At 28.7% G+C, this 21070-nt stretch overlaps 1 protein-coding gene across 1 annotated transcript; it reads left to right on the top strand.

Moving 5' to 3' along the window:
- Positions 1-16596: 16596 nt before the first annotated feature.
- On the top strand, positions 16597-20658 carry LOC112292085 (uncharacterized). Its single transcript, XM_024540233.3, has 8 exons — positions 16597-17100; positions 18091-18211; positions 18644-18775; positions 18931-19092; positions 19301-19404; positions 19732-19923; positions 20106-20196; positions 20345-20658. Exons 1-8 carry the CDS (start codon positions 16916-16918, stop codon positions 20438-20440), a joined length of 1083 nt encoding a protein of 360 aa, XP_024396001.1. The 5' UTR covers positions 16597-16915; the 3' UTR covers positions 20441-20658.
- The last annotated feature ends 412 nt before the right edge of the window (positions 20659-21070 follow it).

The following is a 21070-nucleotide window of genomic DNA, read 5'->3' as shown; positions in this document are numbered from 1 at the left end:
AGGCTTAAATATTTTTCCAATTGCAATCAATTATTAAGATAATTTTAAAAATTTGATCAGAATTTTGATAAATCTCAAACATCTTGTAAATTGTAAAGATATTTTCATATTTTTTTTTATTGAAATTCACATCTTATTAAAGTGTACGAACAAATTTATAATTTTTTTGACAAACTGAATAATTCCAGAACTATAAAAATGTGATTAATCTAAAAAATAAATATAAAAATTCAAATAATTAGATTTAATTTTAAAAAATAATGTTTAACATTAATATTTAAAAAATCTTAAAGGTCTTGAAATAAAATATACAAGAGACTTAAGAAAATGATTTGTGAATCATCGAATTGGCTTACATTTTTTTTTTAGAATAAAAAGATGCACTTATAACAACAATTTAAGGTTAGTCACTGCAAAAATCTTAAATAAGTGGAGAAAATGAACTAGTGGTAGGAATATAGTTCCTCATAGGAATTCTCATTTAGCTTTTTAATGGATGGAATTTCATAATATGCTCCTATTAGCAATGGTTGTAACAACTTGTTGATTGCTTGATTAATCAACCAAAAAATTATTGAACAAGTATTTGCTAAAAAAGATGGATTTAGTATTGATTGATAATTGAATGTTGTTATCACTCATACTTTTTAGCATTTAAAACTTCCAAAATGGATACAATTACTTATACCTAGGGGACATTGCTCAAGTTATATAGGTACCACAATTGAAAGGCAAAGTAGATAGCCTAAGCAAGCTATTAGCTATTATACCAAATAAGTGTTAGCATTGGATTATTTGGGATTAGTTTCTAAGCAAAATATACAAAAATTAGGAAGTTGGTTGTGATCAAGAAAGTGCTGCAAGACAAATAATATAAGAATTTTGAGTTGCAATTTATGTAATTGACTATCCATTCTAATATGAATAATACAATTCCATGAATCAATAGAATTTCCTTTTGATTGTTGCATGAGAACTGTTGATGGAGTGTCAATCGACATTCTTTGAAAATGAGCCCATTCAAGAAAGGTCTAATTGTCCTTTGTGGCTCTTTCTTATTATTTTACTTTCTTGTCTCTACTTCTTTTAGCACAGCTATGTCATTCATGCATTGTTCTTTTTTTTTTTTTTGTTTTTTTTTTGTTTTTTTTCCTTAATGTAATTGATCTTGATTGCAGTTAGTTAAGAATCTAATGTAATTTCTTCTCAATTATTTTACTAGAATTGAAATTTTATAACAATGGTGGTTTTTTTCTTTTCTCAATTGTTTAAAAGAATTATTCAGTGGTGTTGACGTAATTTTATTCTCTTCTCTCTTTTATAACTCCATTTGGATAGTTGTTATTGGCAATGCCAAAGTTTCTTGTTATAATATAATTTGATGATTTTTACTAAGTGATATTGTATTATAACATAATTACATGGTGAATATTAAAAATATGAATAAGAGCCTAATTGAAAGATATAATAGCAAAACATAGATGAAAGATAGGAAGGTAGTAAAAATATTTAGTATTAATAATGTTTTTTTGTAAAAATACTTCTATTTGCTTTATATGGCCATAAATAAGATAAAGTAGTTTAAATAAGAAAGAAAATCCTCAATATACTCTTGTCTCACTAAAGAGAATTAAAAAGTCACTGAAATGTGAATATAATATAAAACTACAATAGTTATTGCCAAAAACAAGAAAACTAAAAAGTCTTAAAATAAGACTAAGGACTAGAAAAGTGTTGATAAGAGTGAAGAAGGCTTTACTCTTGCCTCCATATATATATTCTCTAGCTAGGAGTTACGTGGCAATATTCTATAGGACCTCCAATATGTATTGACTTTGCTAGCCACATGGCTTAACTTACAAGGCAAGTTATCTATGTATGCGCCATATAGCTAGCTTGTTTTATAAACTATCAATATGTGGTTAACTTTTTGGCCAAATTTCTAACCTACAAACACATCTAAAGTCAAAATCGTGTCTATGAAGCTTTTAAAAAGCTTTTTAGAAGTCTTTATGAAATTAATCTATATGTACATACTTCTACCTAATCATATAAATAACTATTGAGATAAATGTATTTGTCCGTGATATTACCCTCTCTTTTAGACATGAGTTCTACAAGGAGCAGTCATCATTTTTCATAGATCTTCTAATTCTTTATCTTGGTTTTCATAGATGTCATTGATGAAAGGCCTCAACCTTCTTTGTTTCATTTGCAAGATTCTTTGCTGGCTTCCATGTGCATTCACTAATATCATATTTGTGCCAACAAACAAGATATTCTAATTTATTTTGGCACCACCTTGAATCTAAGATTTTTTCCACCCCAAACTCTTAATCAATATCCACTTTTATAGAAAGAAGTGGCATTTGTCTTCTTTCCAATTTATTCACTGTCTAGTATGGCTGAAGAAAAGAGACGTTAAATATAAGGTGGATTTTTATAGACTTTGGTAGATGCAATTGATAAGCAAGAAGATTGATTTGTTCACAAATAAGAAAAAGATTAGCCTACAATAATCCAACTTATCTCAAGATCGAATAATCTTGATATTGTGACAAAGTAATCATACCTTATTATTCACATTGAATTATGGTTGCTCCTTGCAATAGGCATCCATATTGATCTTTTGTTGTTCTTGAGCTTTTTTTAATTGTGTCTTTATTGTTGCATGTAGCTCTAATAAAAGATTTGCTAAATCTTCTGCTATAGGATTATCAACTTTTGAAAAGTCAAAAATATCAACTTATGGATGATAACCATAATTGAAAAAGAAAGGTGTTTATTGAATAAAAGAATGTATCAAATTATTGTATGCAAACTCTACTAATGGCAAAAAAGTTATCCAATCATCTTAATGATAGTTGATGGTACACCTCAAATATTGCTCCAAAACTTAATTTATTTGTTCCATTTCTCCATCACTTTGAGAATGAAAAGCCAAAAAAATCTTTATATCTATTTTTAGAATCTTAAATAGGATTTTCTAAAAACTTGATACAAATTGAATTTCCTTATCCAATATAATATCTTTTACTAATCCATCATAGCAATAGATATTGTCAGTGAAAAGCTTAACTATTTTTTTACTTGAAATGGATTTTGTATATGATATAAAATATGCCATTTTAGTGAAGCGATCTACGATTACAAATATAGTCATATAAACTTGACCTTAAAAGATCTGTAATAAAATCCATAGAAATAGAAGACTATGGTTGTTTAGATATAGGCAATGGTTGGAGAAGTCCATAGAATTGATGACGAAGAGTTTTTGATCTTGAATAAATGTTATGATTAGACAAAGTCTTTTACCACCTTTTACATTTGTGACTACCAAAAATCTCTACATATAAGCTTTAAAGTCTTGTTGTATCCAAAATGTCATACTTTTGGAAAGTCATGACATGCTTGAAAAATATGTAAACTTGCTTCTTCTTCTAGAACATATAAGAGTCCTTTGAAATAGAGTAGATTGTTCTTCAATTCAAACTTTGAAACATCATGAGACTTAGAATAAAGATTCTTGATATCATGAACAAAAAAATCACACGACATACTCGATTGAATTTGTTTTATAAAGGTCAAATCAATAGTCAATGTTGATTTTATTGCTTAAAGATGAAAATACTCTAGCTTCAAGAATATTGTTCTTTATTGATCAAAAGATACATCTCCTTCTTTTGGTGTAAGATAAGAGCATCTAAAAAGAACATCTAATAAATCTTATTATTTTCTAAGTCAATAAGTGATCTTAAAATCAAATCTTGATGATGATATGTTTCAATGAGCTTGGCAATGATTTAAAATATGTGCTCACATGAAATATTCAAGATTCTTGTAATCTGTAAATACGGAGTCATATTATGTGTTGTCTTGCTTGGAAATACACCGGGCACCTAGCTATGGGAAGTGATGCTATGTTTTACAAACATCCAGGTAACCCTAATAGGTTTCATCTATATGAGAAGAATATAATCCAAATTTCAATTCAAAAGTACTAAAAAAAACTCTTCTTAGTAGCCTCAATCACACATAAATCTCAATTATCTTGTTACTTTCATATTTAAGTAATTTAGATTTTTCTTGTAAGTCCCAACTCTAAACAATGAGCTTTGATAAGTTGTAACTTATAATTTGACTAATTACTTGATGTGAAATTTTTCTTGCAATTGTCAATATAAGTCTTTTATATGCTTTTGAATTTTCAGCCCAATGCAACTTATAAATTGTGAGAAAACCTCCAAAAACTGCATTGATGTTATTCAGCCATCAATTTGAAAGGTGAAGCAAAAATTCCAGCAGTGATTTCTCCTTCTCCAATTGTTAATTTTAACTCAAAATTAGTATGCACTTTTATCTTTAAGTCCTTCAATACCATGTCAAATTTCACCTTGATCCAATTAATAGATCTTTAAATATCATAGAAATCCTATCCAACCCCAAACTGCCAATTTTTGATATGTTCTTGTACCAAAACCTAGATATCTCTCAATTGCACCATTGAATTATCACAAAATTTCACATATACTTAGAATACCTAATTAACCAAGTACTTACAAAATTAGCCCTATGTCTTTGGAGGAAGCTCCAACCTAGCTTTCAAATCTTAATCTTCAATCTTCAAATAAAACCCTATTTTGTCCTACACGATTGCTTTAGTGGCCAAAGGTCTGATTTCGACCCTATCTCACAAATGGTCGATCCCTCGGTATCAATTTAACCTATCCTAAGGATTTTTTAGTCCAATCCTATCGTCAACTTAATCCTATTATCAACTATACTAATTATTTACTTCTTCTAATCTGATTTTATCCATTTGTGGTCTTTTTAAAGTAGTAAAAGAGTCTTTATAGCCTAAAAGGTAAAATTACTAACTAATCTTTAATCTACTAACTATTAAGATAAGGAAATAACCTAAGAGGCTTTTATAAAAACCATGTTTAGATACCTTGAATTCTTATTGAACCAAAATAATTAGATATTAATTAGAAATTAAATTTTGATTATATTTTCACTATATAATTATATTACATCATGACAACGGTGATTGGATTGGAGGAACCTTCTAAATTATGATGCCATTCTTGAAATGAATCCATAATTGCAAAGAATTCTTTGTTGTAGATTTTTTAATTGATCTTGCTTAATGAAATATTTTTGGAATGGAAAGCAACTAGATGGAGTTTATCATTTTCTCCCATTTGTGATAATATTGAATCTAAAGCAAAGTTTGATGCATTTGTTTCCATAAAAAATGCCTTCAAGAAGTCAACATGATAGAAAATTGATGCAAAAGTAAATTCATTTTTTTAAGCATCAAATGATACTTTGGCTTCTTTATTCAACTCAAGTTTGTCTATAGAAGTCAAACATGTAAGTAGAGCCGCAACTTGAAAAAAATTCATAATGAAGATTCGATAGTAATTAACAAAGCTCAAAAAACATTGCACATCCTTTATTGTTTTTGGGAACTCTTAATCCATGATAGTTTGGATTTTCTTCGGATCCATCTTTAATTATTCATTGGAAATGATGTATTTTAAAAAGTCAACTTATGTAGTATAGAATACATACTTTTCTAACTTCACATATAATCCTGCATTTCTAAGTTTTTGTAATACATAACAAACATGGACTTTATGTTCTTCTATGTTCTTAAAGAAGATTAAGATGACATCCAAATAATACACAATAAAATCATCAAGAAACTCACAAAAGACATCATTCATTAGATGATGAAAAGCAACTAATATATTTGTGAGTCCAAAAGATATGACATTATATTCAAAATGTCCATACATAGTTTAAAATTCAATTTTCCATTCATCTCCTTCTTTAATATGTACCAAATTATATGTTCTTTGTAGATCTATTTTTGTATAGATCTTTGCTTGATTCAATTGATCAAGAAGTTCTAAAATTAAAGATAGAGGATATCTATTCTTAATAGTGATCTTGTTGAGTTATCAATAATCCACACACATCTATAGAGATCTATCTTTTTTCTTCACAAATAAGATAAGAGCCTTAGCTGGAGATTTAGAATGATGTATAAAATTCTTAGCTAGGTTTTTATTAATATATTCCTTGAATGCAACCAATTCATTTTGTGATAGGCTATAGATTGGTCCAAATGGTGCTTGAGTCTTTTTGTGAAGATCGATGGAATAATTAAAAAGACAATGCTTTAGAAGAATATCTACATTTTTTTTTCAAAAATGTCCTAAAAATCTTAATATCAACTAAGAATATCACTTAACATCTTCTTACCTTTAAAAATGGATGTGGCATATAAAGCAAAAGATAACCCTTCTATTGTAGCATGTATAAAAGTTTTTGTAGCTACTAGTAAAGGTTTTGATATATTAGACTTATGTAATTTTACTTGACTAATAATATTTTGGATTAAACTATCAAAAAAATTAAGATTATGAAAAATCCAATCTATTTGAGGATTATATTTTTTTAACTAAGGTAATCTTAAAATAATTAGATTAGATAGAGATCTTATTATATTAAATATTATTATGGTATTATGATCTTTAATTGCTACATCTAAAAGAATAGCCTCATGCATAACATCTCCAAAAGATAGCAAACGACCAATTATAACTTTTATATATACAAATTTAGTTTTTTTGATTAATAATATCTCTTATTTTTTGACAAAATATTTGTTTATAAAATAAGGTAAGGCTCTTGAATCTAAAAAATCTAAGACTTTGTGGTTTTTTGATACTAAATAAACTTCTATTATAAAACAAGGTGAGGGATTTGATGAGAGAATTTGACTTTCATTAAGAATTATGCAAGATTCTAGCCCCATGGTTTCTATTGTAGCTGAAGAAACTCGTTTTTTGATACCTTATCTTCTTTGGCAATCATTCTTCTCATTTTATGATTGCATTGCTTTTTTGGATAATGTTGAGTGATATATTTAGTTTTTCTACAATATAAGCATAAGCCTTTTTGATTTCGTGAATTCTTTTCTTACTTTGTGAAGGATTTAAAATATACTACATTGATTTGCATTAGTTCTGGCCTTGTTGAATGAATTTTTGAAAACTTAAAAGCTACTGTCATTATTTGATTTATTCCTCTTTAGCCAAATCTTTATTCTAGACATCTTTTAAATAATCGATTGTCACATGCAATGGCTTAAGTAATAAATTGTTTCAAAGATTCTGCTTTTGATATTGTCAGTAACAAGTTTTTGATATTATCCTTCAACTCATATCAAAATTTATTGATAAGGGCTTTGTCATTCGAATCCATGTCTCAAGTAAGGTTTTAGAATTCAATAGCATATATGGTGGCTGATCGTGATCCTTGCCATAAAAATGAGAGTTTGGTCTCTGCTACTCTTTCTTAATCACTTTCTCCAAATGTGGCCATAAAAACTTATAGGAATGAATTCAAGTCATAAAAGAGTCACAAATCTTTTTCTATTAAAGGTATAAACCAAGAGAGAATATTTCTTGATAGAAGTGGGCCTATGAATTGAACTTGAGTAAATCCTTCGAAATATTGGAAAGGATGCAATCTTAGATAGAACTTAACTTGTTGCAAAAATCTTCAATATTTTGATCTTGTTCCATCAAAATTCTCAAGCATACTAATTCTTTTCCCCTTCATACTTGTAGAAGAAAAACTCCTTGAATTTGGTTGTAAGGTTGATCTACGTTTTTCTTTCAACTACACAATTTCTTGTCACACACTATGAATTTCTTCCATAGACATAAGCATAGTACTTTCATGATTAATATTAGAAATATGTGAAATTTCTACTCTTAGAGTATTGACAACCTCATAAAGATCTCCAATAGTTACAAATCTATTCATACTTCTGCTAAGAGTAGCATCCATAATCTTTTCTTTCATAGACAACTCTATAAATTCAAAAAGTTAAATTAGGAGAGGATAATCTATTACATCTAATAAAAATTTCTAAAAAGAGGGGTAATCCACTTACTTTAAGGAAAAGATCTTTGTTAGAAAATAAGATTTTTATTTTAAAAGTAGGTAGTCTATAATCTTCAAATACAACAATAGAAGTGAGATAATCTACTCACTTCTAAAATAAGATAGAAATAGTAAGTTAGCACTCTTATCAAACTATCAAGGATATGAATTTCAAAGAAAGAAAATCTTCAATATACTCTTGTGTCATTAAAGAGAACTAAAAAGTCACTCAAATGTGAATATAATATTAAACTACAATGGCTATTGCCAAAAATAAGAAGACTAAAAAGTCTTGAAATAAAAATAAGGAATAAAATGGTGTTGACAAGAGTGAAGTAGGTTTTACTCTTTCCTCCATATATACTCTTTAATTAGGAGCTACATGGAAATATTCTATAGGACCTCCAATATATGTTGACTTTACTATCTACATGTCTTAACTTACAAGGCAAGTTAATTATATATGCACCACATAGTTAGCTTATTCTACAAGCTACTACACAGAATTAACTTATTCCACAAGCTACCAACATGTGATTAACTTGTTGGCTAAGTTTCTAACCTATAAACACATCTAAAGTCAGAACCGTGTCTATGAAACTTTTAAGAAGCTTCTTTAGAAGAATTTATAAAATTAATCTATATTTACTTACTTCTATCTAATCATAAAGTAACTATTTGGATAAATGTATATGTTTGTGATATAAATGTATACTGTGGATTTGAACTTAATTGAAAAATTCATTAAAAATTTATTAAATTTCAAAAATATTAGAATCTTAGAAATTGAAGTTTAAAGAATTAGTGAGAATTTTATAGATTTGTAATAATCCATTAATAATATTTAAATAAAATTTTATATACTACTAATATATTTTATTTGTAACAACTGCACAAAGTTTGAAAGCAATTGGATAATGAAATTAAGAGAGGTTGGTACTAAAAAATCAACATAAAGATAGGAAAAGAAAGTTGATCAATATTTGAGAAGATTATAAATTTTATCTTATATTTAGTAAGTTTATTTTTCTTTAAATTATTTATACTTATTATTAATTAAGTAATTAAAATATGTATAAATTTTAAGTCAAAGTTTATAGTTGAATTATTAATTATTGAGATTTAAATTTGCTATAAGATTGAACAATAATTTATTCAAGATTTAGCATTTTATTAAGAATTCATTAGGAGTTGATTTAGGATTTAATATTTTATTAGCATTGGTTTAGGATTTTCATTAGAATTTTATTAAAATTTATTTAAAATTTATTTAAAATTTATGTAAGATTCTATTTTTAATATTTTTTTATTTCTCGATTATCTTTTTAGAATTAATATTTTTAATACTTTTTAAAGATTTATTTATAATTCATTTATTTTTCTTATATGATTTTTTTAAGACTTCTTCTAAATTTGATTAAGATTTTAAATACAGTTGTTAAGGATTAATTAGAATTTATTTAGGATTCTAGTAAAGTTTTTAAGACCTTGTTGTTGCAATTTTCAATTTATCTTTCACAACCAAGTATCTAGTATATTTTTAAGCAAGACCTTATATAATATGAAAATAATATTAGGCATTGTTGTAGAGCCTTTGCTGTCAAGTCTTCTATTCTAGCGTAATAAGAGCTTTAATAGCAAAAAAATTGTAAACATTTAAACTAGCTAGTTTTTACTTGAGTAATGTAGAGGCTATAGAATTAGAACTATGGTAATTTAGAGTTAAAAGAGTAGTGCTTAATAGACTTGATTTTGAGCTTTGGCACTTGAAAGTTGAGTATTTACAGATTAGACCAAAAAATATGAGATCCAATTGATCAAATAAGCAATGATCTAAAACAATTTGTCCATGGATATCAATAGTTTTTTTAGAGTAGATGGAAATGTTTACAAAGATAAGACTTAAGAATTGCCTTATTTTAAAAAGAGCTTTTTGTAAAATTATAGATTTTAGAAATTAAAATTATGTGTAGAAAGAATTTTTCCATAGTATTAAAAGTGGAGATCAATAGTTTAGAATTGAAGTTGAGCACGGATTTATCAATTCCATCAAAATTATTACAGATGGTCTAGACGGCATGATCTTTAAACCATTAGGAGAAAGTTGACTTAATTCGAGAATATTCTACTTGAGGCTCTCAAAAAACCATATCCATTAAATAACCTCAATCTCAACTTCACTTTATTCATATATCCAACCACATCAGTTCTACAAAAGTTGTGTTTTATAGCAGATATTTGGTAGGTCAATCCTCTTTTTAACACCAGATAATATGTTTATTTTTATTCATCCAAATACTTAGAATATATAATGAATATTTTGAAATAATAATATTAAAAATTATCTAAATATTTATAAAATTATCAATCATCACATATTAAAAAAAAATTGGAGCCCTTGTACATCCAAAAAACATAATATTATATTTTAATTAGCTATATTAAATTTGACATATATTCTATCATTTATTTTTTTAATTAATATCTACTAATGTATAAGTTGTTCAGGGATCTAATTTAATTAAATACTTAGCTTCATATAGTTGATAAAAAATCTATAATATAAAATATAAAAGATAAAATATTTAAATATTTAAAATTTTGAATCATCAATAATCTACACTCATTTGTAAGGATATATCTAATTTCTTAACAAAGAATATTGATGCATTTATAAAATATTTAAAATATTAAATAAAATAAATTTAAAAATTAGTATTAATATAAATTTTTAAAATTTTTAAATTTTTATTAAAAATAATAAAATATTTCAAATATATATATATTTTTTTTTAAAAAAAATAAAATTTTGGAATGTCTTTTTATGCAAATTAATTGGTAGGATTTTTTAAATAGTTTTTAAATTATTCAAATATATAGTCTTAATAGATAATAAAAAGATCAATAGATAGTATAGTACTTACAAAAAGAAACGTATACCTTTCTTAAGGACATAAATTATAATAAAACCTTAAAGAAGCAATGTACTCATATGACATTCAAAGAAAAAAGTAGAAAAATCGAAGATAAATATAAAATAGGAACTATAATGGCTATTATCAAATACAAAGAAATAAGAGATTCTTGAACTAAGACAATAACATAAGAAAGTTGTTGATAAGTGTGAAAAGGCCTCAAAACTACTAATTATCTAAAAATACTTTAATAGAAAAATTCATATTCATAAAGGTTTCGAGAAGTTTTTTCATAAGATATTATTAAATTTACTTACTTATACCTACTTCTATTTAACTTCTCTTATCTTAGTAATGAGTATATCTGTGATAACATATTCCATATGAAGTATAGCACTTTGGATGTTGGTAGGAAGATAAAACCAAGGCATTGTGACTTCTCTAAGATACTAATATACACTACTTGTGAGCCTTTGTGAGATTCAAATCTTTGACATGTTATGCAAATTATCATTGAGGTTATATATATATATATATATATATATATATAGTTTAATTTTTTAATTTTTATCTTTAAATCTTTATAATTTATTAATAATTATTTAATTTTATATATTTATTATGTCATAAGAAAGATAAAAAAATTAAATATCTAAAATGAATTATTTTACTATATATTTTTATATAATACTTAGTAAAAATCTAATAAACATTTGAAATGTATAATTATTTTATTGCATTTCTTTTATTTGTTTTGTTCTTTATCTTCTTTATTTCTTGTTAATTTTATCTCTCACTTTACACCACCAACTACAAATATCTCTTAATTGAAGTCATTTTATAATTTGGACTAAAATGTGACTTTTATCCTCACAATTGTGCAATCATGAGGTCAAAATTTTGGAATGTAAAAATATTATATGTCTTAAATATATCTTTTTTTTTAATTTTAAAATAATAATAATAATAATAATTCTAATTTCTATTTAAATAAAAAATTATTTTGTATAAATTTGTATTTTTTTTCTTTTGTACTTTGTACAAATAACCTTGTTTTAATCAATAGATGTTTGATTTTTCTATATATAAGATATATTTGTTAATTTGATGATTTTTTTATGTAAGTTAAGTAGAAATTAAAAACTAAAAAATATTCAATTTCTTAAAATATTATATATTTTAACTAAAAAAATCAAAAAATAAAGAAATTAGATATAAATTATATAATAATTAATACTAATTAATTTCATAAACTTTTATAATTACATTTATTAGTAGAATTTTGAAAGCATAATTAATAGATCATTAGATGATTTATTTCTAAATTTTATTTTTTTATCATTTATCTATGTTATAGCATTTCTTTAATCTAACCATGGTAGAAATAATATCATAAGTAAATTATAAGTAATTTAATTCCAATCCAAATAGACATACTTCTAATATTCATAAGTATTATATTTTTTTTATAAATCAAGGCATATAAATAGTCAATTTTAATTTAGAAGTATATTTTAAATACAATAATAAAGTAATTTTGGCTAAAAAAATAAATTTAGAGTTCAATTGATGACCATTAGCTTTAATCTTGAGTTTTGACTTTGAAATCAATTAAGGCCATAGAACTTAGTTTAGACTCCTTAGGATTCAAAGATAGAGATGCAGCCACCATTTTTAGATATAAAAGCAATAGCATAAGAGGTTCTATAGATTCAAATGGTCAAAAACCTCTAAATTTTGAAATCACACAAAACAAATTTTGACCATAATTATTTGTTTTGTGTGATTTTTGTAGTATTAGTATTTGATTTTTTGACCATAATTATTTGTTTTGTGTAATTTTTGTAGTAAAGAATCGATTATATCTAAATTTTGGCAGAAAATTAGAGATACAACTCTAGAGTGTAAGGTTAGGAGGATTAATGCAACTTAAGAATTCAAGTTTTGTAAGAAGATTTATTTTGTAGTCAAGATTCTAGTAAGATTAGATTCACCAAAAAAAAAATCAAGAAAAAAAAAAGTGGCATTCAAATTCATAGAAAGAAATTTGTTGTCATATCAAATTAAAGCATTAATTTTAAAAGGTAGTATTGGGGGTGTCTAAATGAATTTTAAAGTGAAATTTGAAGAATAGATTTAACTTCAATTATTTTTTCTAAAAAAACTAATTGTACTTATTTTAAAATTTAGTAGCAATATTGATTCATATATTTTTGAAGGAAAGATGTACAATCTATTTAGAAGTGCCAAATTCCTTTGTTTCTTTATTTAGATGGTTATATAAGTCTATTAGTTTTATTGATGAATTTTAATTGAAAAAATAAAAAAGATATAGAATTTTAATATTAATGAATAATTTAATCATTTTATAAAATTAAAAAAAAATTATTATTAATTTAGATGTGATATATTCTAAATTTTAAAATAAAAATAATAATAATAATAATAATTTAAGGCTATATTTATTATATAATTTAGGATAAATTTTAAATTAAATAGATGTAAGAAAATTAAACAATTAATATAATAGAAACTTAATTTGGACTAAAATATTGTTATAATATGTAAAAATCAAATTGAAAATGCACAAGGTTTTTAGTTGTAGAAGGATTTGATTTTATCTTAAAGTTAAAGTTTTAATCTAAAAATAATGTATAAGATGTTTAAAATTATCTTTTTGGAAATCTTGAAAAATTAAAGTAAACTTCCAGTTATGTTAAGTACACCTTATTAAACTTAGAAAAATCATGAAAATATCAATTTATATTTTAATCAATTCTAAATAAATATTAATTAATTTTTAATATCCATAATTAAATTCTAAATAAATTCTAATAAAACATAAAGAAATCATAAGAAGATCCTAAATAGATTCTAAATAAATAAATAAAATCTCAGCTGATTTTAAATAAATACTTATTAAATCTTAATTAAATCTCAATTAAATATTAAAATTTTTAATCTAACTTTAATATAATCTTAAATAAACTTTAAAAAATCTTAATAAAATCTTAAATAAATCCTAATAAATTCTAGTCAAATCTTAGATATATTCTATAATAGATTTAAAACCTAAATAATTATTAGTTTAACCCTTGATATTAATCTAAAACTTTTACACTTTTCAATATACTAATTTATAACAAATTAATAAAATTTGTAAAGAACTAAACTTATTGATTAAAAGAAAATCTCTTAGTTTGCTTGAATACTATAAATAATACATTCTAAAAGTATGTAGAAAATTTATGGCATATGAAAAAAAATATAATGAAAATTATTTATTTATAGAAAAAGAATATTTTTGTTGTGATTTTAGAAAGAGAATTTTTTATTTTTTTAATTAAAATTGAGTGGTAAAATATTCATTATTTTATAATTAATATAGTAGAGGCAAAATATATCTTAGTTTGTGATGAAAGAAGCAAAGATAGAATGTTCTTCATTGTGTAATTATAAAAGTATATATATATATATATATATATATATATATTTTCGTATTTTTTCATTAATAAAGAAAGGGTGGAAGATATCATGTTTTGTGTTTGAAGTCAAAAAAATATAATATATTTTATTTAAGCCAAAGATATAATAAAACTTCATTGACTATTAGAAATGGATTGCTAGAGGTTATGAAGCTTTTAAAAATAAAATATATGGTCATACCACAAAATTCATGAAACTACTTAATGCTTGAAGAAATGTAAGTGCAAGTGTAGGCAATAGTAGAAAAAATTACTATAAGTTTAGAAAGATACTTATTTCCTTTTGAGAAATCATTGTATATTGAATTCAAGAAATTATAACTATAATATTCTATTTTCTTGTTTAAAAGGGAGACAAGAAGCAAAGCTGATTGTTTTGTTTTCAACTCATATTTTATCCCTAGTAAGTGATTGAGTGAAATAAAATACAATATGTTCTTGCTACTATTTGCAATGGTCTTGATTTTGGATCTAAGATAAGATTGGTGGTGATTGAAGAGCAAAGAATACTATTTAAAAATTGTAAAAATGGATTTTGTTTTGTAAGCACAAGATTAGAGCATATAGATAGATCATAAGATTTAATAAGTTGTGGGTAACAATTAAATAGTGACTTAAGTATATCTAAGATCTAGATAGAAGCAAATATAATAAGTAGTATTTTATTTAAAAGACTTGATACAAATAATTTTTATACTACTATAGATGTACTTGTTAAATTAACATTAAATCCATATATATACATAAATTAAATATTATACATTCAAGTATTATGAAATAATTTTTTTAAAAAATATCTTTTGAAAATTTGATTTGAGTAATGATAGATTTTTTTAAAGCTCAAATAGGATTTCATATGAATGTCTAATAAATATAAAATATTATATTAATTACAAATTTATTTAAAAATATAGACCTCAAATTTATTTGAATGTCTTGAATTAGTAAATTCTAAGGTAGAAGTTTTTAGCAAGAGCCACTTGATATTAACTTCTAGACAAAATCAATGCCATTAAAATTAGATCTAAAATAAATAAATAAAAACTACAACTAATCAAGTTAAAATTGATTGATATACTATGCAATTATTAAGATAAAATTCAAAAGAAGTATGGAATGAGTGAGTTTTGTAGATAGAAGAAGATCATATATAGAAGTGGTAATTTTAGAATCTAAAGGATCTATATTATGTTAAATAAAAAATAAGAGCAAGAAATAGACAAATTGACAAGAAAACACAAAGCTTAAAATTACTACAAAATTCTATTACTACCATTGTGATTTTTGTTTTTTTAATAATACACTCTTTCTATTGTTGGATTTTCTTCATTTATTTTTTCTATAAATTCAAGGCATCAGCATTTGGTTTTATAAATATTAAAGTTATAAAAAATATAGCACTAAAAAAGAAAAACAAAGTATATTGTAGGAAGTGTTTTATTAATTTTGTTATTAATAAATAGAAAATTTTCTTACAAGTTTTATATTGACCACCTAATATGTTCTTGGATACTTATTTGTTTATTTATTTATATATAAGATAGATATATATATATATATATATATATATATATCACTAACATACAAATTAATTCTAATATTTACCTATATGATTAAATAGAAGTAAATAAAAGTAGATTTATTTCATAATATTTTCTATAGAAGCTTCCTAAAAACTTCATAGATGCTGCTTTGACTTTACATGTGTTTAGAGTTGATTGGTAGGTTAGAAACTTGGTCAACAAGTTAACTATGTATTGGTAGCTTCTAGAACAAGCTAACTATGTGGCATACATATAAAAAACTTGTCTAGTAAGTTAAGATACATGTCTTATAAAGTCAATATATTTTGAAGGTCCTATAAGACACTGCCACATAACTCTTAGTTAAGAATATATGTGGAAGTAAGAATGAAGCCTTCTTCACTCTTGTGAATGCCATTCTAGTCTTTAGTCTTATTTCAAGACTTTTTAGTCTTCTTGTCTTTAGAAATAGCCATTCTAGTTTAATACTATACCATCTTTGAGTGGTTTTCTAGTCTTGAGCTTCTAGACAGCACATGACCCAGTTTCTGAATTCTGGAGTCGCGTGGGAGTGCAGGAGAAACAGATGTTGGGACGATAGAGCAGAGCCACTCATTTTTAGGATGTATCAATGGTGCTGTAGGTCCCAGTGGGATTCGTCCATTGCCTCACCGGACCGCCACCTTTACTGTGCCGCAGCAGAGATGCGTCGTCATCGTCGACGTTGCTATTGTACCACATGGAAATGTAGTCTCTTGCATGGCAGCTCCATTTGCTGAATTAGCCACGAACCAACGCACTTTTCAAACTTGTCATCATCGCTCTTGCGTTTCACGCCACACACTCCCCCGCCGCACCACACGTCGGCCATGCTCGCTCTTCTCACACAAACGCCTGCCACCCCACCAAACCCCGCTTCTTCTTCTTCTTCGTCTTCATCTTTTTCTGTTCTCTATGCCACTTGGCCCCATACTCCCTTACATTACTCTTTGTTGTTAGTTTGGCACACCGTAGTACCCCTCGTCCCATGGCCTCTTCTCTGCAGCAAAATGTGTTTGGAATAAGTTCACTTCCTCTTTCTCAGGTCGGAACAAATAATTCTTCTGCTTCATTTCAAGCACAGCGTTTCTGTTGCAGTCGGAATCCACCGCCACCGCTATGCATTGGCGCTGCTGCTCAACCACTGCTTTTGCATCCATCGTTTTCAGGAAGGTCAGTGGTAGCTTTGCCTCGCTTGTCCTTGTTGTCTGAGGCTGTGTATGAGGGATTCCTTGTAAGCATGTCGATTCTTCCTGATGGCAATCACGCAGCTCGCTACGAGTATTGTTCAAGCGGTCGTCGCAACAGAGGATAGCCTAGTACTGGACTCGCTGGCTTGGATTCAATGCGGCTTGAATATGAATGTAAAGAAGGCATGTCGACATTCTTGCATTTGACCTCCTGAAGTGAAAGGAAGGCTGCTCCTTCAACTTGGCTTCTCTTTTATCTGGACGGCTACGTCCAGACAATTTATTAACAGATTGCCAAAAGGCAGTTGTTTCGTAATTATTGCTATTGTGAAGAATTGAGCTTTGTTTACACCACAGAACTGGGGTTCCGAACGATAACCAAGTACAGCAACAGAATCTAGAAAAAAGGAACAAAAAAAACAATTTCGTCGGGCTTGTGGAAGTAGGAAATGCCTTGCAGTTACTGCGACATGGCGTTAACAAAGGAATTGGTAGTGGGGATGGAAAGTGGATAACGAGCTGTGATCCATGGACCCAAATTCGCTAAGTGTACGGTGGCGGCGTGCAATCAGGCACAAAAAGCCCAGTTTAACCAGCCTAAAATTTGGAAAACCTAAGAATTTGTCTTGTCAAGCTTGACACGGAGAGTCATTTCACACCTACTCGAAGTTGGTAACATTAAGTCTAGAGTCTAAGAATTAAACTGATGATGTTGGACACTAGTGCGTGATTTTTACCCGGTAAGTAATATTGCGGCGGGACTGATTCGCCAAATCAACAACAGGGAGGGAGGAAACGAAGGACGCAGCAAGGTTTTTTGTGAAGTGATTGATGAATACTAATGGAGAGACATTACGTGGTTGAGACGATTTCTAGTATTATGCTGTTACTAATGTATTGATTGAATTTCAAATGATCACTTGTTGAATTAAAGTTTATTCTAATAATTTAATGGAATACGTCTGCGTGGCAGGGAGCGAAGTTCAGTGACGATGGCTGCTTCACTGCAAGGAAGTGAAGCTCCTGCCAAGGAATCGGATAAGTGCTTCGAAATTCCGTCGGGTAGGACTCCTCTAGAGATGATTTACCTTGAGGTAGTCCACACCTGCATCACTACTTCATGCACGTTCCTGTTTCAGCAAGTGATTTTTCGTTCAGTATCTAGAGATTGGTCTGTTTTCAAAGAAGTCTGCATTCACTATTGTGGCAAAAATATTGACGTGGACTGAATTTGGACTTAAGTTATTAACGTTAGAATTACGCTAGAGTGACTTATCGATTCTCGGATTTCAGGACAGAGAAAGGTCACAGATAACATGTAGACGTAAAGTGAGATTGATTTCCAATTTGTAAAGCAACAAATGTCGCCTGCATTGATGGCAGTATATGTATTGTTTTGGTTGAGACTGTTTTGTGCATGATAGAAATTAATTCTTCATAATGGATGTTTCGCGTGTATATTGCAAAGTAAGCACCTGAGCTGACCACCAATTCAATACCATATGATAATACTCGTGTTCTGGCAGGGAAACAGCTGGCTATGGATTATAAATGGGATGAATATCTTGGTGGATCCAGTACTCGTAGGAAATTTGGACTTCGGCATCCCATTCTTGTACGATGCTGCCAAGAAGTCCAAGCTCATGAAGCAATTCACCGTAATTTGCTCTTTTCCATTGACTATTCCATTTTCTGATGTACCCTAGATAACAATCGATCATTTTCCATGAGGCAGCAGCAAATATGAGAATGTGGAGCAGTGGCAGAGATGAAGAATGCGTGCTGATGTGAATGGAATGGATTCCTGTCACAGTTGGACGATCTCCCAAAACTGGACTGTATCTTAATCACGCAAGGATATGATGATCATTGCCATAAAAACACACTCACAGCAATGGTCGATAAGTTCAGTGAAGTGCGTGTAATCGCGTCACCGAATGCGGAGCCCATCATGCGGAACATTGGGTTCCATAACGTACGTTCTGAATTGTGTTTGACGAGGAATTTCAGCTCATCAATGCTTTCTTTTTGGACTGCAGTGGATCACAGTGGGGGATCAAATGACTTGTGTTGAATATCTTATCCGACGAAAGTGTCGAGATAGATCCATACTCATTTAAATAGCGCTCAGGTTGAGTCAGAATTGATGCGATCAAGTGAATTGAACATGTGAAATCCAACAGGTTACATACTTGGAGCCGCGCGATAGTACCATGTTGGGGGATATTCGTATTCGTGCAGTAGAAGGGCCTGTTTTGGGGCCACCCTGGCAGCGACCGGAAAATGGGTGGGTTCTTGCACCTGTCATACTGACTCAAAGCCATTGAGATAAACCTCGCGCAGAAGAGCTTTCGTGAGGATCTTCATTAGACGAGGACTCCTTGAATATGGCCCTGTTTATCGAACGTCGAATGTGGTTTGACCATGTCACATGGAATATCTCTGCATGACCTGTATTCTGTTTCTAGTCTGTAGTTTAGACTTGTAACCGTCTTGAATTACTCGGTAGAATTGCTTCTTGTACCAATAATCTCACGCTCAATTACATTTTCAAAATTGCTTTTTGTGTTGAAGTAGAATTGGATGGTTGAACTAATAATATTCTGTAATACAGGTATTTTTTGGAAGTGGCAGACCCCAAGTTTGTGGTGTACTACGAGCCGCACTGTATATTCGGGAAAGCGGGGTTGGAGAAGCAGAGGGCGGATGTAATAGTGACGCCAGTGAACAAGCAAGTGTTGCCTGCCTACACCCTGGTGTCCGGCCAAGAGGATGCGGTCAAGCTCGCCAAGTTTCTTCAACCCAGGTAAAGGTCTTGCGGAGAGGCCATCCTGTTATGCGTTTCGTCTTGGTGCAGTGAAATGGTATTCGCGGACACAGAGGAAGCGCGAACGGGGATGAGGGTGGCAGAGGATAGGGAGGTAGTAATGTGCGTGACACGGTAGAGAGGGGCTAAAGAGTGGGGGATGTGCGATGAGTTATGTGCAGGTACTTGGTGACCATGAAGAATGCGGAGCTAGATGCGCGAGGGGTTCTGTCTTTGATCGTGAAGGAAAAAGGAACGGTGGAGTCTTTCAAGGTACTATTGGTGCTACACCCGTCGTAGTACATGTGAGCATAGATGCAAAGAGTAGAGTGGCAAAATGCATGGCGGGTGCGGGGTTGGGACCAGAGATGGGCGTTATTGATGCGGTGCTGCGTGTGTGTGTGTGTTGGCTGGTGTGCAGGAAATGCTGGCGCAAGAGGTTCCCAATTGCCAAGTTCTGGAGCCGGAACCCGGAGTGCCCTTGGAAGTGCCAGTGCTGTCGTTGGCGAGGAAATGAATGAGAACGCGGTGCGGACACATCGCTGAGGGAGGACCATCGCCGCTACCCCCCCTCACTTTCTGTCTCTGTCTTTCTCTCGCTCTGCAGATGCTCTCATCACTTTCATGCTCATCCTGTGCTTTGGCTCTGGCTCTGGGGCGTCGCACTCACCCTAGCCGGCAGGATGTTTGTGCTGCTGCCCACAGAGTTTAATTCCGATTGGTGTCTACACAATAGTTCTTGTCACTATTCACAAATTTTGCATGGCTTTTCAATCTTTCATTGTCATTTTTTTTTTTTTTTTTTTTTTTTTATTTATTCCATTTCTATAGATTTTAATTGAATACTATTTAGGATCCTTAAATGTATCTGTATCATTTCATCTTTGATGTAAAGTATTTTTTTCTTAAACCAAATAATAATAAATCAAATGATTTTTATATATTTCTTGTTTATTTTCAAAGTTTAGGATTAAGTGTACAACTTTCTAATCATGGTTTTGAATTTTAAGTAACATATATCATTTTTAGCATTGCATATTTGACTGTTTGAAAAATACTTACTTTTAAAAAAATTTAAGAATAATCATAAATTTAAGAGTAATCTTTATTGCTTTTGTATGTCTTAGTTAGTTTCTATCCTCTCCTT

This window comes from Physcomitrium patens, chromosome 15, assembly GCF_059467195.1.
Source record: "Physcomitrium patens ecotype Gransden chromosome 15, ASM5946719v1, whole genome shotgun sequence".
Lineage (NCBI taxonomy): Eukaryota > Viridiplantae > Streptophyta > Bryopsida > Funariales > Funariaceae > Physcomitrium > Physcomitrium patens.
Note: the sequence above shows the minus strand (reverse complement) of the source record. Positions and strands in the feature narration are given on the sequence as shown.